This window comes from Eupeodes corollae, chromosome 1 (assembly GCF_945859685.1).
Source record: "Eupeodes corollae chromosome 1, idEupCoro1.1, whole genome shotgun sequence".
Taxonomy (NCBI): domain Eukaryota; kingdom Metazoa; phylum Arthropoda; class Insecta; order Diptera; family Syrphidae; genus Eupeodes; species Eupeodes corollae.
The window spans coordinates 291,858,306-291,885,645 of NC_079147.1; the positions used below are offsets into that span (position 1 = coordinate 291,858,306).

General features: G+C 31.6%; 1 protein-coding gene across 1 annotated transcript in view; it reads left to right on the forward strand.

Annotated features, from left to right (window-relative positions):
- LOC129951381 (uncharacterized) overlaps positions 1 to 27,340 on the forward strand; it is a 127,040-nt gene that overhangs the window by 40,766 nt on the left and 58,934 nt on the right. The window contains exons 13-17 of the mRNA XM_056063504.1: positions 8,139 to 8,297; positions 8,762 to 8,838; positions 11,233 to 11,331; positions 11,521 to 11,680; positions 11,801 to 11,912. Coding sequence (XP_055919479.1) covers positions 8,139 to 8,297; positions 8,762 to 8,838; positions 11,233 to 11,331; positions 11,521 to 11,680; positions 11,801 to 11,912 — 607 coding nt within the window. The remainder of the gene's footprint in view (positions 1 to 8,138; positions 8,298 to 8,761; positions 8,839 to 11,232; positions 11,332 to 11,520; positions 11,681 to 11,800; positions 11,913 to 27,340) is intronic.

Consider the following 27,340-nt stretch of genomic DNA (forward strand, 5'->3'; position numbering starts at 1 on the left):
ATTATCGAAGAAGGGACTACCGAGAAAGTTATTCCTTCTAATGGAATTTTTTGGACTGTTTCCTTTTCCTCCTAGTCCATGCAGCTTCTACAAAAGTAGAGCCCTAGCCTCAGAGCATGTCTTCTTATTAGGCAGTGTCCTGTTATTACTCCAATTGTAGAGCTTATACTTTGTCTGCTCAGTGATATCAAGCCTCTTGACCGTTTTAAGTCAATACTTGGCCATATTTGCTTGGTTGCTAGGCAGGTGGTACTTTGTAACCATCTAGCATTTGTTGATTCTAGAGCATATTGTTTGAGAAGATATTTGCATGCAGCAAGTGGTGTTCCTATGTTATGTTTTTGTCTAACATGAGGCAGAAGTGTTCCGTTTTTGACGAGCTCATCGGCTTTGCAATTTCCCGGAATTACTCAGTGGCCCGGCACCCAAATGAGGTGAATATTAAACTGTTCCGTCATCTCATTCAGTGATGATCGACAATCGTGGACTATTTGGGAGTTTGTGGAGAAAGACCCGAGAGATTAAAGAGTGGCTGGCTGTCTGAGAAGATTCGTATATCCTTACAAGATATAACGTTTTCTTTGAGCCAGGATAATGCTTCTTTAATCGCCATTACTTCGGCCTGGAATACACTACATTGATTGGGAAGTCTATAGGATAGACTGAGATTCAGTTGTTCTGAAAAGATAACACTTCCACCTCCGTGATCGGTCTTTGAACCGTCTGTATAGAAGTGTACCGCATCGTCTTCCAGGGGTCTCTCTTCTTCCCATGAGGATCTTGAAGGAATGGACACATGGAAGCTTTTACCAAATACCATTTTCGGGGTGGTATAGTCTAAACGATCTGGGATGGATCTGAAATTGTCTAGAATAGTAGCATGTCCTGTATTGTTACTGGTCCATTGAGAGGTGGCTCTAAGCCTTACACATGAGTTGGCAGCCACCTTTTTAGAGAAGATGTCAAGTGGTGTTACGTTTAAAAGCACTTCCATTGCTGCTGTTGGTGTTGAGCGAAGTGCTCCTGTGATGCACATACCTGCTGACCGCTGGACTTTGATGAGCTTATTTAGATTTACCATCTTGTCCACTGCGGTCCACCATACGACAGCTCAATAAAAGAGTATCGGTCTGATTACCGAAGTGTATAGCCAGCGGGTTATTTTTGGGGAGAAGCCCCATTTTGATCCTATGGCGTTTTTACAAGTAAAAAGCGCAACAGTAGCCTTTCTTACTCTTTCATCAATATTTGCCTTCCAATTTAGTTTTTTGCATAAAATGAGGCCTAAATATTAAGCTTGGTCGGAAAAGCTTAATGTTATTCTTTTTATCTTGTGTGGGCTAATCTGAGGAATTTTATATCTTTTCTTAAAGAGTTTTAATTCTGTTTTATGTGGATTGACGTCCAAGCCACATTGCTTAACCCATTTTGTAAGCCTATTTAAGGCATTTTGTAGGATTTCCGAGAGAACTTGGGGGTGCTTCCCAGATACAAAACCCTCTGCTTTCAATGATGTTAGTAGGTCGCTTACTACCATGTTCCATAAAAGAGACGAAAGGACACCACCTTAGGGGGTGCCTCTATTCACCGATTTGGTGGTAGTAAAACTTCTCATGCTAAAAGTTATTGTCCTGCTTATGAGCATGAGACTTATAAGATCTATGAGTGATTTCTCTAATTTCAGCTTATCCATTGCTGTTGTGAACGCTTGGTAACTAACGTTGTTGAAAGCTCCTTCAATATCTTGGAACGCTACTAAGTTATATTCTTCGTATTCGAGGGAATATTCAATAATACGTACCAGCGAATGAAGTGCTGATTCTAAAAGTATTCCATTTATAGTATCTAATTACAGATTTTCAAAAAGCCAAATTTATGTTTGAGGAACTTGGAAAAGTAACAACGTTTTCGTTGTTTGCTGCTCAAAATATTTGAACATGTAATACCAATTTTTAGCTACATATTTTGAATAGTTGTTTGTGTTTTTTTTTTAAGAAAACTACTAATTTTGTTTTCAATTTTAATAAAAAAGAAGAGGGTGGGATGCGACCCACACTGATAACTTCCCATCCCGTCTGTTGATCTGTATTGCTTAAGAGGTTTGTAGATTTCGTTTTTTGTTAAAAAAGTTGTCAGTTGATTTATTTAAAAAAATTAAAACTACCAACAAAAATTTAAGTAGCATTGCTTAAACAAATAAATAAATACAAATTGGATAATTGAAATTAATTTGAAATCAATATCTTTTATTTTTCACGAGATATCGGTAACCGAAAATCAATTTTTACCAAATTTGCGTATTACTTTTTGTAGATTTTGTTTATGAAATAAAATGCACGACTGGGTCGCACGAACTTGCTTCTGTATGCAAAGAGTCTGTTTGAAAAAGTACTTATATGAGATTTAAAAATATACCTGTAAAATAAGTTTGGCTTCAAAGATATAAATGCCATTTGAATTGTCAAAAAAACAGCACGATCTTTGTAAATATATGAAAACCATAGTACTCTCATGAGCAGAAACTTTTAGGGCGGTGAGATGCCGAGTCGTTGGCGTGGATAGATAGATAAGGACATGTTTATGATGATAATGAAGGAATGTTATTGGTGGCTAGAAGGTACATACTACATTCCTTCTTTACTACAAGTTTTCAGCGCAAACATGGAGTTATTACGTTCAGTCTATTTTTTTCACTAAAGTTTTAAAAAACAAGCATGCGAACAAGTACAAGAAATTGCTGATCATGAGTTGTTTACAGTCAGACTCTTGTGCGTTTTGGATTTTAGTTAAGAAGTGACACGTAAGCAGTAGTTGTAGAAGTTGTACGTAATACCTTTATAAATAGGTACAATGTGTATGCGTTGAAAAAGTGATTCTAATAGAAAATACATATACTCTTTCTGGCCCGTTTCATTAACTTGTACTAAGTATTTATTTTTTTATATAGGCGAAGGCCAGGTTGTTTCACAACCTTATTAGTAAAGAATAATATCGATACCTTCCCGCAAGAATGTATTAAGCGACATTTTTAAAATTGTTCAGGAAACAAAAAAAACGTCTCATTTAGTCATTTTTTTGTGTATTGTAATGGAAAGAACAGATTTGGAGAGGGATTTTCAGAATACAAAACTTGACATCATTGCAAAACCGAAATTTTAATCAGATAAGAAGTTTTTGTCATTTTCGTGGTCAAGACATTGGCGCTTGATACAATGGTAAATGGCGCTTAAGACACTGTGATGGTCACAAAAAATAAAGGTTTGAAATAAATTGTGGCGTTTAATTCATACTGCATTCAAATATTTGAAATAAAATCAACAGCTATCTATGCAACGGAATTTACATACATACAAAAATACGCTTACAACCGACCAGACAAAAAAAAAACACAAAATAAATGGGAAAAAAGCAGAAGCCTACTTCATAGAAAAATATTCAAAATTAAAGAAAACCATATCTGGATGGTTATAACCGACAAAAATGGACCAAGTTCTATTTGGAAGAGTGTGCTAAGCGACAATTTCGGTTAAACTATGCGACATCTAACAAAATTTTTGTTTGGACGTTTGGTTGCTTAAGACAAAAAACTTTTTAAAAATGTCGCTTAGCATAATTTCAATGGCGGATAATACAAATTTTAGGGAGCAACATTATTCCAGTGAGAAAACTTGGCGGTTGTTACAATTTTATTTCCTCTTTAGTTTCTTTTGTATACATGATAGAGCAGCGAAACCCAGGCCAAAATGTGGCGCTTAACTTCTAGTATAGTTCCACATTAAAAAGTCATTTTCGAAAAAAATGTGTCGCTTAATACATTCTTACGGGAAGGTATCGATATTTTAAAATCACATATACAAAGTTACCAAGATAATACTTCTTGATAGACTCTTTAAAATAGATTGTTGATTAAATATATCATATAAATGTGTACCAAATGCATTAATTTGGATGAAAGATAGGAATGTAATTACAATTTTGTCAAAATAATGCGCTCTTTCGGGCTCATGCACAGTAAAAATAATTTAAAAAATAATATTTTAAGATTCAAAATTTTACCTGAAAAATAAGTTTGTCTTCAAAAATTTAAATGCTATTTTATAAATAAGAAAACCGTTGATTTTTCAAATTTTTTTTTTGAAAATCGTTAGAGCGTTTTTTTTAAAATTAATTTTTTATATAAAAAATTTTCCAATTTTGTTCTAAAAATATTTTTGGAATGCAGTTCTTTAGTGATTGTAAATATACGTCTTACGTTTGAATTTCGTAAAAATTTGTTGACCCGTTTTTGAGATATAGAGTTTTGAAAAATAAAAATTCAATATTTTTTAAAAAATCCAAACAATTAAAAATTGCATTTTTGTTAATCAAATATTGTTAAGGCAATATAGGAGCTTATACAGAAAAAAAATTATTAAAATCAGTTCATAAGTTGCTGAGAAAATTAAAAAACAAAATAACGGTTCTATGAGCGGTACCTTTTTTGAGCAATACAAAAATATGGTTGTCTTATAAAAAGAAGCCAAGTTAAAAAATAAAATTTTAGAGAAAATTTAAAAAAAATCCTTTTGTTTTTGAGAAAATTCGAATTTTCAGTTTTTGACCAAAAAAATTGTATGGGGGCCACTGTTAGTTCGATCTTAAACAAAAAAATGAAAAAAACGCCTAACGCGAATCTGCTCAAAACCTTAACTTCCAAGTTTGAACTCAATCGACCCAATGGTTTAGGCTGTAGGAGCGTGGACAGACAGACAAAACCGACCGGACGGAATCGCGGGACCCACTTTTTTCGGCTTCTCTACCATCGTAAAATCTCGAGTTTGAAATTTTGCACGAATGCAAAACTTGCCATATAGTTCCTATATGTCGCAAGTAAAAACGGAATGTTGGATTTTTATACTAAATTCACTGAATGTTAAAAACAATATTTTCTGAGATAAAATTAGTTTCAAGCCAATAGTTTAAATTTTTAGAAAAGATATTTGAACTGAAAGTAAATTTTTACCAAGTTTTATTAATCTTTTTCATCATTTTTATTTTTCGCAAAAAAACTGTCCATTCGATTTTTCTCAAAATTTTACCTGATTTCAGAAACGTTATTTCTCGTTGAATAATATTATTTTGTAGATAAAATCTTTTATTTCTTCGTAAAACATTTCAGGTGACAAATATTTTTTTTCAGATTTATTGATTTATAAAAAAAAACGTTAGTTGGAATTTTATCAAATACGGTGCAAACAAACAAACAATTTAATTCAAGTCTCTAGCAATATTGCTTTTTACATGGTAAAAAAAACCACCCGCTCAATTTTATTGTGAGCCCTGTCTACATTTTTCTGCATTATTATCTGTAGAAAAAATGTATTTGAAGTCGATATATCTTCTGGTTCTTGAGCTATGTACGACGAAAAAAACGTCGCAAACGTACGGACAGGCATCTTTCTAAAAAAACATTTATTTGGACTCTAGTGACCTTGAAACGTTGAGAACTGTCTAAATTTTCAATTTGACAAATCGGACCAACTACAATAACTTCCTTTGGGAAGTTAAAAAGCAATTCCTTCCAATTTTCGGTTGTCATATTGACTAGTGTAGTCAATACGACAATTGCGGTAGTTAAGATGACAACTGCAATATTCAATACGAAAACTGCGGTAGACAAAATGACAACTGTCATAGTCAATAGGACAACTGCATTAGTCAATACTACAGCTGCAGTAGTTAATATGGCAACTGTGGTAGTCAATATAACAACTGCTGTAGTAAATTTGACAACTTTGGTAGTCAATATGAAAACTGTGGTACTCAATATGAAAAATACAGTAATCGATATGACAACTGCGGTAGGCAATACGACGACTGCGGTAGTCAATATAACAACCCTCGATAATCAATTTTGGTTGCCAACCAAATTGTCGTATTGATTACTGAAGTTGTTCTATCTACTATCTATCTTCTATCAAAAATTCTTCTATTGACAATCCAGTAGTCAATTTAAAAAAAAGGTTGTTATATTGAATAATTTGGTAGTCAATGCGACAATTGGCCAAAATTCAAGTTGACTGTCAACGATTGTTGATATAACACTTTTTTTCTGTATAGTATCCCTGTATCTATTTTTCTAAAAATCGCACTAAATATGAAAATGTTCATTCTTCGTTGAATGTAATTAAATTGTATTATAGTAAAATATGGGAGGTTGTAAATATTTCATCGTGAAAACATTATCAATTTGAGTTCATTGAACTTTTTATGAATTCACGATGTTAAATATAGAGTTTAATTGAAGACGATAGAGTTATTAATTCTTGGGTTATTTGGAGTTAACTAAAATGTTCACTTACTCAATTGTTTCAGTTTTTGATTTAATTTTATTATCTGTAAAACAAAACATATTTGGTGTCGTCATACCTGTTGGATCTTGAGATATGGCGGACGAAAGAAGGAAAATTATATTTTATTGACTTCTGGCTTAAAAATAAAAAAAATTGGGTTGCGTAACAATCCGTTTGATAACTAGGGCCTAGTGACTGTAAACTCTCAAATATTCCTGTGTGCGAGTACTGTTGTCAAGGATGGATGGGACCTACAGTTTTAAGCCGAATACGAACGGAAAATTTGAGAAAGCACTTTTCATGACAAGAATTACTCTTGGAGAATTTGTCAACTCCTCGCAAGAGACAGTATGACAGTCCATCGCACTAACCATCATGCCACGGGTACGACTTCTGGCTTATTAAAGTTTATACAGTAAATGGTTAAATAAATTTTAATTTTAAATTTCAATATCTTTTGAAAAATTCCAAGTATTGCCTTCCGAACTATTTCAATATATTGGTTTTAACGTTTGCCAAAGATAAAAAAGATTGGTTTTACGTCCTTAATTTCTCGGACTAAAGAAAAATATCATTTACAAATTTTTAAGGGCACCAAAACAAAAGCACCTTTTTCTAATATTTATCTGTTGTTATATTGGCGCAAAGGTATTGTTAATTATATTCAATACTGACATGAGTAATATTACGGGTCAACCGCAAGCAATGCTTATTTGTTGTTTATGATGGATTTTTTTAGTAGCTTACAATAATTGGGCGTAAAGTCCTTGACTTTTCCTCCGTCGTCTTGATGATAAAAAAAAAAACTCAACTTCGACCTTAAGATAATACTTTTTGCCATAAGTGAAGGTCAAAATGAAGATTTGTTTGCCAAAAAGCCAACACCAAAAAATAAAGCCTTATAATATTTATATTTCAAATCATTCGAAATGAAGATATATATCTCAATCAAATTTAAAAAAAAAAAGAAAAAGAATACAAAAACGTCTATACCAATACCTACCAACGCATTTAAACCTCAATAAATTACAATTTTTACCCCCTCACCTCCCTACAAAGTTAAAGACTTTTTGTGTACGATTGAAGAATACAAAATACAAATTGTTTCGCTGTGGTGTTACCAAGATGTCATTCAAGCCGTTATCAGGATTGAAAGTTTATTTTTTTCTTTGGTTTTTTAAATTTATATTTATTGCAACAAAAACAACCACAACATCAACAACAACAAAAGGGAAAATTCATATACATATATAAAAAAATCTTGACATCTTATTTATGCACAATACGATTGGATGGTCCTTTCTCTGTTTCGTTTTGTATTTTCTGTGTGTCATTGTTCGCGCTTTATCTTTGACTTAATTTAAGTGAAAAAGTCAAAAAAGTGTTGTGTTTTTTTTCCCAGAATGAACCTACATAACAATCCTTTTATATTCTGTCTGTGTATCTCCATACAAACATATATTTTAACTGCTGATATCCCTTTTTAAATCCTTTCTTTTTTCTTGTTGGAAGATAATTCAAAAACAAATCCTTTTCTTTTTGAATTCTGTATTCGAATTCCATGAATCACTCGTATTATTATTAGCAAAAGATCCTGGGTTATTTCTCGAGCCTCAATCGGGATTACCATCTCAGTATGATAGCAGACAGCATTGACAATAATAAAAGAAGGATACTATCCTTCTTATTTTCTCTTTTTCTATGACTTAAAGGAAGTCATTGCAAGAAAAGCTAAAATAAAGAAAACAAAAAACTTGAATAAATTAACTAATTTCTCTCTTTATCCTTTTTTTCACATTCTCTTAGATTCACCCACCTACGATGAAAAGGATGGTCTCTATACAGCCACTTTGGAATTATCGTTGGTATTATCACGCCTGGATTTGAACAGTACAATTGAATGTCGAGTTGAATCATCGGCAATTCAGGGCACAATCCGCAGCGCAATCCACATCGATATGCAAGGTAAGGCTACCAACGACGACCCACGACGACAACAAGGACATCGATAAAAGGATGAGAGACAGTTTAGTTAGACAGTCCAACTTGGCCAATGTCCATCTCCACAGTCCATTCATTGGTTTGTAATTGGAATGCATTTGAAGCAATGTCGTCCTTTCAATTTACAATACTCAGTGTTGATTGTGTGAGTGCGAGTCAATGTTGGACTGGACTAACGTTGGTTGGTTGGTTGGTTGCACATTTTATCAACTCATTGAATGAAAAACTGTAAATGGTTGTGGTGGGCAATGTATTAAGAACCAAGAAAGTCAACCAACAACAACAAAGGGAACTGAGAAAGAATGACAATGACTTGCAATATTAATTATGCATGATTGTCCTTTTGTCGGGACTCGGGAGTAGTTTTACAATCATCTTGATTTTTATTTTTATTTTCATGTTTTTTTTTCTATTTTTTCTCTCTGTAGTTCGTCCAACTGGCATAACATTGTCTGGAGTGGAACATCACACCGTTCAAGGCAGCAAAGTTGTGTTAACATGTCATGTAAGTCCGAAGGAGTATTGTTGTATTATTCAGTGGCAATAATTGACGTAATTAACATTGATTGGATGTCTCTGCATGTCGTTAAGGCATTTTTCTAGACAAGAAAAAACAAAAGGATCCTTTTGAGGAATTTGAAATGAAAGTTTTTTTTTTCTTTTGTTGTCCTTATTGTCGCTGGTGGTAATTGTTAGTGTTGGAAATAAAGTAGGTTCTGTGTTTTAGGTGGCGGTAAGGGTGAGGGTGGAGTGGTTGCTCCGCGGTCGCTGGATATATATGGGAGTAGGTTAATTGCTAGAACGTTGGTGGCATTTTTAATGACTGTAATCGAAGTAGGGAAGTCAATGGATATGACTATTGTTATGTTGTAGTTCTTTTTCTTCTTCTTCGTTATTGTCATCGTATTCAAAGGGTTGACAAAAAGGATTTAGAAGAAATGGATATAAAATAAATGGCAGATTTAATTACGTTCATTATTTGACTTTTGATGAAATATGTGTACATGCACATAATAAAGAGACTATCGTAACAATTAGGTTTTTTGTTTTGATTTTTTAAAATATTTATGTTTTGGCAGCTTTGATATTTGTGGAAATATACACCATACAAATTTGAGGAACAATGAGAACCTCTTAATTGGTATGTAATTGGAAATGGTGAAACCCTTCTTAGACATTAAGCAACCTTAAAGGCAGAACGTACAAATTCATTACTATTAGCTATAATTTTAAAGAGTTAATTTTTTTTGACAGAAATTCGGCAATTTTGCAGTTTAGGAAAATTTATTTGGATGATGTTGATGAAGTTTTGAAAACATAAAAACACACTTTTTTAATTTAAGCTCACATCAAATTGAGTAAATTATTGAGAAAAATTGTTTTTAAATTTGAAATGGTCAAATTATAAAATTATTTAATTTTAAAATTATAGTAAATTTATAAATGAAGTTTCAGCAGAGAATGATCGTATTAAGGATTTAAAAATATGTTAATTGAAGCTGTAATAACCTAACGATGCATTCGGGCCAGTTTATATTTTTGTTGAAAATATTGTCCTTAGAATTCTAAGTTCGTTAAAACTTGTTTCTGTATCTAAAGGGTCTGTGTAAAAATATGAAGTTATAACATTTTAAAATTAAAAAAAAACCTTCAAGCTTATTTAAAAAACTTAAGTACCAAACAAAATATTTGTATTATTCTCTTTTTTTAGAAAATTCACGTTTTTTTTTAAATTACTTTTTTACTCGTATGTAGGCTTAACATAATTTTTATTTTTGTAATACAAAATTATATAAAACTAAACCGATTATGAGATGTCGACATTTAATCTAATTTTTTTAATAAACAAAAACAAAGACATTTTTGATCATCAAGTATTATTAAGACAATATAAGAGCTTGTTGTCCCTTTTCAAAAGAAAATTTAGGAATATAAATAAAGTTCTGTTAAGTGTACTCCATTATAAAATAAACTTGTATATTGAGAAAAAGCAAGTTTATAACAAAAATTTAGAAGCATTTGATAAGAATCTATTAAGTGGTTTTTGAGAAAGTTCGATCTATCAATTTTTGATCAAAAAATTTTGTATGTTGCTAACAATTATTTTTGGTTATAGATCAAACCTAACGCGAATATATTCAAAACCGAAGTTTCCAATTTTAAACTTAATCAACCAAAAGTAAATAAGGCTGTAGGAGGATCAAGAAAAGATAAAAAGAAGGATGGATGAAATGACCATACCCACTTTATTTGATTTCTCTAATATCGTTATGTTAACTTATAATAGCTTATACATTTTGGGGTTCCAAAAGTATAGGATTGGAACTCGACATCTGTTAAACTAAGTCGTTAATGCTATTTTTTTTAGTTGAAAGTCTGTAATTTAGGAAAATTGATCGCTAAACTATCGCAAAACTCATACAAATTGTTAAGACTACAAAAATGATGACTATCCCCCAGCTACATATCGTGCTTTAAGTGGAAATTATGGCTTACAGTGTTGAAGTCATATAAGAACCGACTTTTTTTGCCTGCTATTAAAGAATACGACTTGGAAAATATATGGTTTCAACAAAATGTTGCCACATGACACACAACTCAAAACAGGATTTCTTTGTTGCAAGAGATATTTCCTGGCCACTAAGATCATGCGATTCAACAACGCTGAACTTTTTTTTGAGTCTATGCGAAAGACGGTCTTTAAAAACCTCTACATGACCAATTTCATTGTATTATAAATAATATCATGTCATTAAATCATCAAAATTCCCTTTATTTTTTCGATAGGGTTATTATTAGCAATTTCCAAAAACCAATAACAAATGTTGATTACGTCAATATTGAAGTTTCATTTCTTTTCATTCTAAGCTAAGTAACAAATATTTGTACTCTTTAATAGGTCTATGGAGCCCGACCAGCTGTCAATATTTCATGGTCGAATTCCTCAGTGCCAATTCTTGATAAAGAGAATGCCCTCACAGAAATCCGAACGCAAGAGGTAAGTCAAAAACTTTCAAAACATTTTAAAACCTGCAATTAAAAGCAAAAAGAAACTACAAGAAACAAGGTTTACAAAAATAAATTTTAAATGTACATTTTTCACACTTTTTTCTTAACCTATAATCAAATCGATTTAAATTTTCATTTACACGTCTTTACTATTTTTGTCATTATGTTTTTTTTTTAGAACGAAGAAAACGATGGCACTTTTCACACAAGAAGTGAGCTGGTTTTTAACGCCTCTCGCTTTGAAAATGACATGGTATTCCGTTGTGACGCCGACAATGTTGTCCTACAAATGAATCGTGAGAAACCCATTTACTCCTTTGTAACATTGGAAGTGATGTGTAAGTGTTGTCCTCCTTATAGAGTCCTTTTATTTTTTGTCCATATATAGAAGTTCTTTAAACATGAGTTGATTTTATTCTAACTTCGTTTTTTTTTTTTAATATCTTCCTTTTGAACAGACCCACCCGTGGTGAAAGTCAGTCCACCTCACATAACAGTGAACACAAGCGATACGGTTCTGTTAAACTGTGAATATGTTGCAAATCCTGCCACGCTGACAAGTGTTAAATGGTAAGCTTGGAAAACCCTCGTTCTTTTATATCCACACACATATATATTTTTTATTTTTGAAATGAAAAAAAAAAAAAAAATCCTGTATAATTAATGTAATTATCACTAAAACGTTTTATGGGGGTGCGAATAAGGACGATACGGTGCCGCAGGAAAGGGTGTGTTTTCTGACCGGGTCGTTTTATGTTTTTGTTCTTACTACAAGAACAAAAATTAAAAAAAATATAAATGGAGAACGTGATGATTTCTATCTTTATTTTGAACTTCACATATGAAGGGTGTGGGAAAGTGGGTGTTTTTTTTTGTACTTTTAACAAACATGAAAGGGAAGTGCACAGACGCTTAATGTCTGTCATGCAACTGTCATAGCTGTCATCCAGTATATGGTATGGCATATATATGTATATATGAATAGAGCGGTTCACTTGGATGTCTCACTGTCAGACTTATTTTTATAGTATATTTTTTGTGTACAGTATGTGCCACGGGCATTGCGGTGCACTTTTGTAATCAAAGCAAACACATGTAGGTAAACAAAAGGGATTTATCGTGTAGTGTGTTTTTTAAGTTTTTTGTTGTTTACTTTACAAAAAAAAACTGGTATACAATCTTTTAAAAAATTCGAAGAATAGGGACTTTGATATACTAGAATAGTTAAATTAAATTCTTTTTTTATTTTTATAGCGTTCAAAGAGAATGGTATATAAGTACAAAATTTTACCAAACGATGTTGATTCAAAAGTTTAATACAATGAAAAGCCCGATATTGGTATATTAACAGATTTTTAATAAAAAATGAATTGATTAACATTAAAACTTTTTTTTTAAATTGCTTAAAACAATGTCATTCTGATAAAAACGGTATAAAAAACATAAGTACCAAAATCGAATGAATTTTGAAAACAAAATAAGTGTTATTAACTTCCAATAGAAAATTATTGTAATTGGTCCGATTTGTCGAGTTGGAAATTTTGACATTTATCGAAGTTTCAAGGAACCTATAATCTGAATAAAAGATTTTTTGAGAGATGTATTTGGATGCGTGTGTACGAACGTCTGTATGTCCGTAAGTCTGCGTATTCGGGAATCTTTTTTCGTCGTCCATATTTCAAGAACCAGTGAACATATCGACTTCAAATAAATTTAGTTATAAAAACAATAAATCAGAAAGATGCAGAATCTTACTTACTTACATAAGGTGGCGCTACATTCCGGGACGGACCTGGGCCTCAACCAACATGCGTCTCCAGCCAGCTCAGTCCTTAGCTAGCTGTCTCCAGTTTCACACGCCAAGTTGGTTGAGGTCTACACCCACCTGAGTCGCGGTCTCCCTTTAATGCGCCGTCCCTCGGGATAACTTCGAATACCTTCCGGGCTGGAGTATTAATTTTCATTCGCTCTACATGACGTAGCCATCTAAGCCGTTGGACTTTAATTCTGCTTACTATGTCAGTGTCACTGTACATCCCGTACAATTCGTCCTTTTTATTTTCTCCTCCATTCTCTATCTATGCATACGGGTCCAAAAATCAATCGAAGAATTTTTCTCTCAAACCATCCTAAGACGCTCTTATCTTTCTTTGACAGGGTTCAGGCCTCAGTGATCTAAATGAGACCCGGGATGATGAGTGTCTTGTAGATGGTGGTTTAAGTAATCGACAGAGGACTTTACTTTTCAATTTCCTTCTTAGTCCAAAGAAGCAGCGATTTGCAAGAGTTATTTTCCGTTTTATTTCAGCGCTGTTGTCGTTGTCTGTGTTAAAAGCGGTGCCTAGGTAGACAAAGTCCTTAACTATCTCAAAGTTATAGCTGTCCATGGTTACGTTTTGTCCAAGACGTCGTTGTTCAATGTCCTTTTTTGATGACAGCATATATTTGTTATATATTATATATTGTGACGTGACATAAACTGTTACGATTGCCACCTTGAATATTTCACGAACTAAAAATTCCTTTATATTCCAATTAACTGTATGGAACGAAGAATAATGTTTTCTATATATGGTAATATTTTGCTAAAAATGTTATACATAGTTTATTTTACACAAAATTTATTTCGTTTTATAAAAAATATTGGCTGCAACATTCAGCTAAATTTTAAGATAATTCGAATTCACAGTTTAAAAAAACGATAAAACCTACAAAATTATGTCTTATGTATTTTATTGTCAATGTAAGATTGTTCGTACAGAAATCAAAAATATGTATTTGTTTATACAGAAAATACAAATTTCCAAGAAATTTCAAGGAAATTTAATTTGTTGTTCACTAAAAATCTCGTTTGCAAAAATAGACTTTAAAATCAAACGATGTATTTCATCAAATGAAAAATATTATTAGTAGTTTCTATTTTATCTTTAAGAAAAAATTAACTGACAACTTTCATAAAAAAACATGAAAACCTTTAAAATCAACAAAAAAAAATTATAATAAGTTGAAAACCATTCGACTTAAGTATTAAGAGAACAAAAAAGAAAGATAGGGAAGATTGCAAATGAATCGACAGATAGGGTCTCAGTTCTTTTTTCATAATTTATTTTTAAGTTAAATCATAAATATTAACCAATATTTCCTATTCAAATTTATTTAGTGTATTCAATTTTGAAAATTGAAAAATTTTGATATTTAAGGACGGGTTTCAGTTTTAAACAAGCTTTTTTAGATTTTTTAGAGAGATGTCTGAAATTACAAGTTCAAACATTGTACATTCGTAACTTTTGTAACTAGCAACGTTTTTTAAGGAACAATTTACATATAACATTAACATTCTATTTCAAGTATCTTGTGCAAGTTTAATGAATTTGTATTAAAATTTTACTTTTTTAAAATAAAATTTTAAAACCAAAATCAGACTGATAGTTTTCTTTTTAATAGTTTAGATATATCGGTTTTGAAAATTCCGCTTTTTAGAAATCACAATAAAAACCCGCATGTTCAAGAACAAAACTTATTTGAAGTCGATATCTCTTCTGGTTCTTGAGGTATGGACAACAAAAAAATGTCGCTAACGTACAGACGTACGGACGTACGCACGAACGCACAGACATCTTTCTAAAAATCTTTTATCTTCGACCCTGAAACTGCGAGAAATATCAAAATTTTCAATTTGACAAATCGGACCAATAACTTCCTATTGGAAGTTAAAAATGTTCAAACAAAAGACAGAGAAAAAAACACGATTTAAAATTGTTAAATGTTTATTTTTTTGCTTTTATTACAATATAATCATAACATAACTTTCCCTACAAAATACGGGATTTTAAAAATTTTGATTTCAAAAGTTGAATTTTAAGAAATTAGATTATGAAAGTGTGATTTCAATAAGGAATTTTTAAGAAATGATACAATAAAAATGATATCGAACTTAATCCTATTTTTCATAAATGTTACAATTTTATAGAACAATTCAACTGTTTTATAAAAATGTTAATACCTAAACAAAATTTTCAAAATTACTTGATCTGCTGGAACATACAAAAAAAAGAGTTAAAGCTTTAATGTCTAATTGCTTACTTTTTAAAGTTCTATAAACAACAATTGTCTTATTAAAAGACTATCATTTGAAAAATTTTAAGGACAACATTTTTAATATCTTAGATTTGAAACAGTTTTTTTGATTCCTAAATCATTAATCATTAAAAACAGCATCTAAAATGGTCAAAATGTAAACTTTTAAAACAATTTGGTGAAGTATGCATTCAATAATTTTCAAAAATTCCAATAAATATTTATTTGAGAATATGTCGATAATTTAAAATTCTTAACAAAAATCTAGAAATATGCAAGTGAGGAAAATTCTTTCTCGAATTTCTATTTTATTTTAAGTGATGTATTTCAATCTATGTCCTCTCAAAATCACCCAATGAAGGGCCTTATTAAGTTTGTTTGTCTGTATTTCTATAAAAAAAAAACTAAAACTTTTAAACATAAAAAAGCTGAGCAATACATTTTTCAAAACATTAATATTTTTTTCGCCAATATTTAAAAAACTATCACAAGCAGCCTTTACAATTTAACTATAGTAAAACAAATAAAATACAAAACGTCGAGAAGAAAAACATAAGAAATCACTTTTTGTTACAATATCACTGACATTTTTTGCTTTTAATATTGAAACTATTTAATTTTTTAGATGGAATTGTTTCAGAAAAAAAAATAGTTCTTTCGGGAACTCAAAATACTACCTAAGGAAGTTGTTGTTTATAACTTAAATTTTATTTAAGTAGAGTCAATATTTTGATTTTTTTAGAATTTTCTTAATTGAAACAGAAAACTTAGCATCTGTAAGTAAAAGAAGTTCAAAATCATAAAATACTGTTCGAAAATCACTATAAAGTTCTCAGCGTAAGAGCTCTTGAATGCCTAAACATTTGTATATTTTCTTTTAAACTTATAAAAACAATCTTTTATTATTTATATGAAAGTTTCCTTTTTAATTTTCTATGGCAAATAAGGAATTTAATATTTACAAAATACTATGCCTTGATTTTCCAACAAAATAAAAGAAAATATAAATTCCTAAATCATCGAAGAAAATAAATAAATTGTATCTATCAAAAATCATTTCTCTAACAAACTCCATCATAATAAATAATATATACAAGAATAAAACAATGTTTTAGCAAATATTCGGTATATTTATTTATCCATCCCTTATAAATTAATCAATAATAGAGATCAAACATTTTCCGGTTTTCCTTATAAAATGAAGAAATATCTTCACAAAATATACAATAACCAATCCATCTTTATAGAAAGGATAAATAAATTCCTCAAAAAACAACAAAATCTCTCCATCATAATATTATTCTTCATACATTTAGAAAACTTGTAGAAGTGCTGTACAAACTAAATGTCAAAACCTATAAAAGTCATTTGAAGTTTTCAAGCTGACAGATATGGTATTTTGGTTATTGCCAACAAAAATCCTTCAACTATGTAAATATACGAGGATATATTGTGGTGTGTCCTGCTTTATGTTCTGTAAAATAGATATGTACGATAGGTGTTATTGTTCATTTTATACAATTTAAGGTAGGAAAATATATGAAAACTCTCTTGTCCTGTTGATATCCTTACATACACATACATTTATAAACTAAGGCTAACACCCAAAGGCATGCATTTGAATGTTGTTTGAAAACAAATGTTATTTCCTGGCTTGGTTATACCTTAACTATAACCATCAACCACAAAATGACACATTGAATGTTATCCTTGGTATTTTTAGTTTTATGTATATTTTTGTTGTTTTTATTTTAATCAAGTTAGACATGGACTTGGACAAAAGCTTTAATTTTTATCTAACTCGTTTTAGAAACATATATATAAAGTCTATATAGTTTCAACAAAACGTACAGAGGGACAACAAAATTAATTGAAATACAAAATCCAATTTACACAGCAACAAATAACAGTAACAAGAGGGAAAGTATAGACTTTTTGCACCCCCAATGGAAGCTAACTTTTTATATTTTAGCCAGGGTGATGGAATCTCTTTTCTGTCTATGGAAAATTTCAAAACCCTAGCTAGTCTGATACATGTTGTATCATTGACGTTTTGATGGTTTTGTGTGTTTGAAATTTAAGGAAAAAGTTATTGTAGCTTTAGGAATCGCAATTGTATTAAAAATTTTAAGGGGATCTCACCAACAATTTAGCACATGAAGCAAGGTGAATTTTTCCAGAATGGGTTTTTCCAAGAATTCAAACATGTATAAAATTGTGATTTAGAAATGTTTTCAAAAAACTACAAATTTGTTTAAATATTCTTTTTTTTATTTTTATTATGAAAGTTTCATTTAGAAATTTTTTTCAAATGAATATCCCATTTATATTTTTTTTAAATATTGAAAATGCTTTCAAAATCCTAATTCTTTGTCAAAACATTCATGCGTTCTTATATTAGCTCAGTTTCTAGCTTTTAAAATTATTTTTTTTCTGAATATCCCGTCTTTCGTTATTTTTTTGTGTTTTTGATAAATTCTATGTTTTATTTTATTTGAATATCCCATCTGTTCTTTCAATTATTTATCAATAATGGGTTACAAAAATAAACAAACTGAAGATATGTGTTTTAACAATGTTAGCCATTAAAAAATCTATATTTTGCGCATATCCCATTTTCAATTTTATTTGCACATTTTTTAATTTTTTTTAAATGATAAGATAAGAAATAGACTAAATTGAAAAGCTTTTATTTCCCATATTTTGTAGGGTATTCCATTATATGATTTTGGGATTTCTATGTTTTGGATTAACGGGATTTCCATTTTCAGCCACAACCCTTCAAAAATCCAGCCACTTTTCCACAGTTCTTTGTCTTTTACTTAAGCGCACATTCCAACACTTTTAAAAAACTGGGATATTCAATCTTAATTAAAATCTTCTTGATTTTAACCAAACCATAAGAAAGAAATCGAATATCTAATAGTTTTTTGTTATAGGCCAGAGGCGAAATGCAGCGATAAAAAATTGCCTTTCTTAGGTCAAACACGAAAAGCTTGGCAAAATTACCGATGTCGATCTGTTCGATGTTGACATTCTGATTTTTTCAAAGAGATAGGCTGGTTGACGTGTTTTCAAGATTTTAAAATAACAGTATCAGTATTCGAAGCTTAATGAAGTCATTTAAAGGCATATTAAGTAAAATCTCTTGCAAGTGTGAAATATGGTCGTAACTTCTTAACCCAAAGATGTATCGAATGGATACTATTAAAGGCTATGTTTAGTTTTGTAAAAAATGTCGCATCCCTAAGTGAGAACAGGTATTACTAAGGTTCTTCCTAGCATTAATCTGGTTTTAAATGGAGTCATGTTTTGGGTGGTTCACAGCGTTCTAAGCGTTCCATAGGTTTTACCTATCAATTGGTTTATGTTATAATTCCAGGTAAATGTTCTATTGAAGATTACGCCTAGATTTTTACTGGAATTTACGAACTCTAATAAGTTCTCGTTTAAAATTATGGAAGGAAAGTATGTAAGATCTAGTTCTTTTCTTGATATAACCAGGCATTTTTATTCAATCAACGCATTGCAAGACGCCCAGTAAGATATCTTGTCTAGTTATTGATTCAGAGTAAATTCAATTAAACCCAAAGTTTTTGTAAATTTGGATGTCTTCGGCATAAACAAGTGTTGATACTTCATTTATAATGAAACCGATTTCATTCACATATACTGAAAATAGAAGGGGGGATAAAATTGATCATTGGGGAACTCCTTGTTGAATACGAAGAAAATCGGAGAGATTTCCATTTAAGAAAACGGCTTGCTTTCTATCATTCAAAAAGGAAGAAAGTAGTTTAATAGCTTTTTGAAGATATGTTGAATTTGTGACGCAGTTTATTCAGAAGTATCAAGTGATTCACCATGTCGAATGCTTTTGAAAAGTCTGGCAGGACTAAAAAAGTTACTTTGTCAATATCAAGTTCCGTCCTTATGTCTTCGATTATTTTAGTTTGTGCCGTAATACAGCTATGGTGTGAACCAAAACCTGATTGAACATCGACTAAAAGGATTTTGCGACTGACGAATCTGCTTAACTGTTTTTGCATTTTCCTTTTACATAGTTAAGATAGAAAAGGAAGTATTGAAATCAGTCTAAATTTATTACAAAACGAGTTTTTGGGGATAGGAATTATGTTTGCTTTTTTCCATTGATGCAGGAAAATGCCAGTGGTAAGGATTGTATTTATTACATGTGTAAAGTAAGGTAGAAGCAATGGAAGAATAGCTTTAATGAAAATTGGAATCAAATCATCAGCACCAGTGGCATTGGATTTTATAATTCTGCAACTTTCAACTATGTCTAAGGCGTTCACAGAATCGAAACTGAACAAAGTGTCTGTAGAAATTGGTGGTATCGTATTGAGAGAAACATGATCTCTTGGAGTTACTGAAGGTGTAGAAGCAAATTTACTGTTTAGCTCATTTATATTCATTGCAGCTGGAACATTATTTTTTTGTTTGCCTATTCCTAGCTTGCGGAGATTGTTCCATAGTTTATGACCATCGGATCTTAAATCTAGAGGTGTTTAGAGTAGAATTGTATTTTTGCGCGTCTAACCTGTTGAACTATTTTATTTCATAATGATTTGTTCAACTCACTGAGCTCGTTAACACGGAAACGTTTCCAGCGTCGATATGCTAGATCACGCCGATTTATTAGGTCTTTAATCCTTCTAGTAAACAATTGTTTATTTTTGCGAATCCTAGTTTGTGTTTTCAATGGAACGTGTTGATTAAATAAAATACTAAGGTTTTTGTTTAAAAACTCGACTTGGTTTATCATGTTTATATCATTTTCAAGATGTGTTTTATTGATATTCTTAAATTCTCTAAACTGAATTCTAGAAATCACTTGGTTTACATTTTAATTAAAAAAATAAGATTATGTCTAGAAAATACTGAAGTTTCAAGCTGATCATATAACAGCACTCGATCGATTTCACTCACATAGTAATGATCTAATAGCGTACAAGTTAACTGAGAAAAATGGGATGGTATAGTAATGTTGACAGCGAGCAAGTCGAAGGATCTCATGTTTTCAATTAACCTTTTCGCAGTTAAAGTCACCGCATACGATAATGTTTGAAGAGATAAAAGTAATTTCTTCAATAACTCTATAGATTTGTTGTATACCTATTAGGTCTATAGATGGTTCCCCAGAGAAGATTACCTTACTGCCTTTAACCTTCAAAAACAAATGCTCACAAGAAGAGCCGGGTGACGGATAGTATAACTTCTTGCAGATAAAGTTTTCCCTGAAATATAGAGCTACACCTCCTATGCGGTTGCACCTATTAGACTGGAAAATCCTATATCCGCTAAGTTTGTTGCATCTTTCACAGATGCAGAGAACCACGTTTCGGAAACCCAGATCGCGTCGATCTGCAATTCTTCAAAAAGTTATCTAAATTCATCAATCTTTTTCATCAAACTCTGAGCATCGATATGAGCAACTTTGAAACCGACCCGTCGACAATCCTATGGAACCCTCCATACGTTCACTCAACTTTAATTTTAAATTTTTTTGTAGGGGTTTTTGCCCCTACGTTTCGTTTTCGTTGTTTTATATTTCTATTTTGCGTATGCTTGCTAATTTTCAAAAAATGGGCTTTCTTATTATATTCATGGTCGATTTGAATTTATTTGTATCATCATTTTCTTAAAACTGTTTTGCTACATATTTTTGAACAAATAAAATGAATTTTCCAGTTTTAGAGTAGTTTTAGAAAAGATGTTTTGAAAACATAGAACATTTATGGATTACCAAGTCTCCTAACAACTTTTATTATCATTTCTTGAATTTTGATATTTTAAATTGATCGGTAACTCAATTTTTAATTTCACATTATTAGAAAGTTTTTCAAAAGTTGATGCTCATATCAATTTGTTACATTTGCTTGTCAAAAATCCCTCTTTTTAATCAATTCCACTATATTTGCAAAATGGGTTATAATTTTAAACAGGATCATGTAACATTTAAATTGAATATAGTTACAGAAATTAAATAAAAAATAAACTATTAATGAAGTTAAATCTTTCGCAAATACCTGGGATATTCAAAATTTCTTTGGGTTTTTCGATGTGTATGTTATTTTTTCAAATGTAATCATCTTTAAAGCACAAATAATATTGTAAGATATTTTCTAAATTGTATCTTCATTCATGTTATAAGCTCATTTTGAATAACCCCCTTTTTTCTGGTGAAATTCATTGACATTTCCAGCCCCTCGAACATTGAATATGGCCTCTTTGCACGTATAGAATATCCCAAAAAACCCCAGGATCTAATTCACTTTAGAAAATTCTGAGTGATTCATTTGCATGTCCTTGTCCTTTCAGCTGTGCCATGCAGCACGTTCATAGCATTCAATTTCTGTGGTATGTATATTGTATACCGTCATATCTATGTACCTTCCCATCTACAGTTATTCGATATTTGTTTTTGATTAGTATCTGGTTGCACAATTGATATGATCCGCGTCACTGAATGATGCCATTTTGATGCTGAATATTGCTTACTTTAGGCAAAAATCTCTATGGCAATAGTAATTGGCAATGGCAATGATGCTGGAATAAGGGGCGTAGAGGGGAGAATTTGATGTGATTTTGTTGTGTGCTCGATGATGTGAATGATGATGTGGAAAATTATAATCAAGGATGATGATTTTGGGATGATATTTTTGTATATATGGCGGGGAGGAAGGGGGTATGAAATGAAATTGATGTTCCCTTTTTCTGGTTAATACCAACACACAAGTACACATAGATATAGAGCTGTGAAGGTATGCGGTGCGGTACCGCTAAAGAGGGTGCGATGCACAAAACAATAAAAGGCTCGATTTTTAAGCTGATGTACAATTCCTATACAATAGATAGTAATTCGGGAAAAGCTAAATAATAATTGTTAAAAGTGGGGTTTTTCGTTATGTGTTTCGGTATTTCCCCCTTCACATCACGCTCCCCTCCCTCCACATCACGAAGAATTTCACTTTGTAATTATTTTGCATGAATAGATATTTCGACTTATACCAACTCGTTTATAGTTTTTGGAAAGCGATCAAATAGAAATTATTTGCTAATCGAGCTTTTGAAAAGTCGAATCAAAATCGAAACGATACGATGATGATTGAATTTTCTTAATATGCCCCGTTAATTATACGAGTGTACGATATTGTTCTATAAGCCTAGGTAAGGTACGATGTCTATAACTACGTCGAATGTATACTTTTTGACCGAATGCTGTGTGAATTCATCTAATTAACATAATCCAATTTAAATTTTGGTAAAGTGATTATTGGAAATATATATTTGAATTATTCAATAGAAAATGAAAAAGGCAGATAAATGATTTTGAAATGATTTTGGTATGATTAAAAATACAGTCAACTTATTTTAATTGATGGAATTCTATTTTCAGTCAATTGGTGAAAATAGATTAACAGAACAGCGAAATAATTTAATCTGGTCAAATTAGCAACGTGGTCATTTTTAACTGTGAAGATTTCTTGTTGATCAACATTTTTGATGGTAATTCAAAAGAATTGTCGATATGAGTCCAATGATTTTTAAGAATTGAAAACGACCCCTTGTTATTTCAACCATATTTAAATTTGTTTGACCTGAGTGAATATAGTTTTGAATTCTTTAACTCATTCTCAGCTTTTTAAGAAATTGTATTAAGAGTGCATCTTCTTTAATTAACCAAGCTTGAATTCAAAATTTAATATCTTAATTTAAATCAGAAAAGACCTTGAAATAAGATCCTTGAATATGTGCGGCCACTTGGCCATCATCTCTGACTTTTCATGGAATACATCGGGATTCACAGCAAATCAAAAAGTTAAGCAGCTTACCAATCAGTCCCTTTTTTTCCAGTCCCATCGAATTGCACGTTTCTCGAGAAGACATTTATTTCAGACTCAAAATCCTTGAATATTTCTCAGACTCCTGCCAACATCAACAACTCACTGGCTTTCCATAATTTTGTGCCTCAAAATAAAATTGTCCTGTTGTAAAACCAAAACATAAATATCCGTCCTTGACTTAAGCGCGTGTTCCATGTAACTTAAAGCACATACCTCCAAAATATTTCTGCGCTTCCAGGTATACCGAACGAATTTTAATAATAATTACTTTCCTTCTCTTGGACTTCACGTAATGGATATTCATTTAATTTGGTTGTTTTTTCTGAGTAAGCTATCCTTGAAAGGATTCCTATTTTCTGGCCAAGTCAGGTAATATCCCCACAGAAATGTTGTCCATTAAAATCATATCTCAGCAAGGTTTTGAACTATGTACATATATATGAATATCGTCCTTCAATATCTGTGTAACATCTACATAGATATAGAGCAACGCAGGATTCTGGAAACCAACAACCATCCAACACATCATGCCTAACCACTATAGAATGTGCCTGCCTGCTGTAGTCACAATCACATTAATTTCCAGGATCGTTAATTTAATGCGAAAGCGAAGTCGCATAAATCTGCCCGAACAAGAATAATTAATTTTAATTACCAAGTATGGGGTGCGGATAGCCAATGGCTGCGCCCAGCGATGAGGAGAAAGGTGCGAAACCAATCTTTATCGGCTTCAGCAACAAAAAAAAAAAACAACAAGGAACAAACGAGGTGATAAAACTCACTGTGTGTCCTGCAACAGCAACAGCAGTGAGAGACAGAGAGACACCATCATACTTCACAGTTGTGGTTTCGTCCTTCATTTTTGTTTTTGTATCCTTGTCATCAGTGATAGTCGGTGGACATCTTTTTTTTTTGTTCATTGTGTCACACAGCACAATTTACAGGACATGAACTTTTCCTGATATCCTTATGTGATGCTGATGCTATAGGGCTTTATTCTATATAAAGCACAAAACAAAGCCGGTATAGGGACTGTGTCATGTATCTGAACAATGCATCCATCATATCGTCCTGCCTGATAGATTACCAATTTATGTGAAACCGATGAAGGATATGATGGCCGTACGTGATTTTTTTTTGTTTTCATGGTGAACGATGATGGCGCGGCGGCGGGGCGGCGGGTTGGTGGCGTTCCAAAGCGGAACAGGATATGAAAAGCCACTAATTTATACCTTTTATAAATTTTCATAATGAGAATAGGACGGATATGTGGGTTGGCAAAGGAAAATCACCAAGTTGACCACAATACGTGATTGACTGTGCATAATTATTATGATCCTGGGAAATATGTGCATACACATACAAATTTAATGAAAGGACAATAGTAAAAGGAGGATTTATTTCAATATATCCCTACCTTCGCTTCCTTGCATATGGCTTGAAAGGTTTTAGTACAATATAATAACCCTCAGTAGTTATGGTCGATATCAAGGTGGGCATATGTACGAGTGTAACTCTCTTATACGACTTATCTCTGGCACAATTAAGTAACTTTTTTTTTGTAAAATAACTTACCATTAAAATTAAAATATGCCGTAACGCATAGAACCGCCGACATACTGCTACACCACGCCATGCCACGCAGCCTTTGATTAAATCTGCAGCAACTAGCTACTATACACCGTTGTATTAATAATTCAATTTACGTTTTCAATTTTTATCAATAACGAGGCTTTTGGTCGAGATTGGGTCGATGCCTGGATAGAGGGTGAGTTTGGGGGCGTTATTATATGCGTTGGGCTTTTGAATATTAATAAATTTTCAAGTTAATTGATTGACAAGCATGTTTGACAAGGCTGTTGATAGAATATTATGATTGTCATTTGCATAGGCAGGCAGTTTTGCCAGTGATTTAATTGCTCTTGTTATTATGATAAGCATGAAAATTATATTTCATAGAATTCCATGTATAGGTTTTTTAGATTTTTGAAATGTGACCTCATAAATTTAGTTTTTTTTTCTTAATTTATGAAAATTTTCTCGTCATAGTCCATTTACTCCATTAAAAAACTTTTATATCAGTTGTTGTGTTGATTCAATTGAAATCATTTGGATTCTATAAAAATAGAAAACAAAATTTATGAAATAAAGTTTAAATTCTAAGTTTGAAAATCACAATGCTTCAAAAATATTTGAATTAGAATACTCTGGATAATTTCAAGCATTAAGTATTTTGGTTAGTTATTTGTTTATTATTTGGAACTTCAAACTCTGTTTCTTTTTTTTCTAGGGAAAAACTTGGCCATTATAAGTTTATACAAAAATATTCACATTTCAAGAGTAAAACTGTTTTTCTTTTAAACATTTTCATATATTATAATGGTTACAATTATTTAAATATAAATATAATGACTTCAAAATAGCACAATATGGAATAATTACACTTAAAAACGACAATTTGAAAGTGATATCTTGGGCGTACACGCATTTTCTATCGATTTTTAAGAAATAGTAATTTATTTAATTTTTATAATAAAAAACTATTATTTTTTAAGAGAAATCAATGGAAGTTTATTTAATTGTATCAATAACAAGGAAATTATGTATCAACCAAATGACTTTTGAGGTTACGTTTAGCTTAAGGTTGCAGTTGTATAATGACTCGATGACTACGAATGCCATATTTAAGGTGTTCTTTTTTATGAAATTTTCCGTTTCCTAAATTATCACAAATTCCATATTTGAGGTCTTGAACTGCTTGTGAAGCAAAAACATAGACCTTACCTTCATCGAGGCTGCAAAGTAGAAAGTCTAAAAATGGTAAATCACAAAGTTTCAGTGACCAATTGACGTTATTTCTTTGAGAAATAACATTCTGCCATAAAACTTTTCGTGGCACTTGATGTAATTTTTCGTTGCGGCTTTATCCTTTTGAATAACACCCTCTTGGTCAAATCACATCTCCATCTTGTAAACCACATAAAAAGTGACACATAACCTTAGAGAAGCTCTTCAAGAATCTTTGTTGAATGTTTTTTCTTCAAATGTGACAATTCTGCTTTCGAGGTAAAAATGGCCCCAATCGCTGAAGATGGTTTTTAGATGACAATTGGATTTGATTGCACTTCAGAGCCCCAGTCAATAAAGATAAGAATTTTCTTATCGATCGCTTGGCTTGAGTTTTTATGGTAGCTGCCTTTTGAAAGCCCTAAGTCTTTCTGTAATGTTGTTTGTATAATAAATAAATTAATTGGGTAGCGCAACAGTGCGTTTGAGAACTAGGGCCTAGTGACTGACAACTCTGTTGTCAAGTACTGACAAGTACTGTTGTCAGGGATGGAGGGGACCTACAGCTTTAAGCCGAATATGAACGGCAAATTTGAGAAAGCATTTTTCATGACGAGAATTTGTCAATTCCTCACAAGGCAGTACCTGTGCAAAAAACTTTAGGTGACATAGGCAGGGATCGATCCCAAGACCTCTCGAATGATAATCCATCGCACTAACCACAATGCCACGGGTACTACTGTCGTTTGTATGCCTCATACTAATGATCGAAGAGGAATTCACAAACTAAGGTTTTCGTCACAATACGGATCTATAAGCCTTCTTAAACAAAACTATGGTAACCATTTTTCACAAATCACCAAATCTTAAATTTTGCCATCACTTTTACTATTCGTACTCCAGAAGTGCAAAGCAATAATCAGAAAGGGGTTAAGTTTTCGAACAGTGACTGAAGAGTTTTCACTATATTTTTTAACAATATTTTAAAAATGTCAGTGTTTTGTTTAAAAATGTATTGTTCCCGTTTTAATAATGGAATAGTTTTTTTATATCAATTTTACAATATGACAGTTTTAAAAGTGACAGCTGTCCCAATAACAAACTATTCAAAATGAAATGATCATAAAATAGAAATGTCTTTTTTAATTAAAAGCCAAAGCCTTTCTTACATAACATACATATTAAATTAGTAAGAACCAAAATTATTATTTCTAAGAAGAATACAATATGAGGGCTCAACCCGAATATTTCGTAAAATTATGTAAA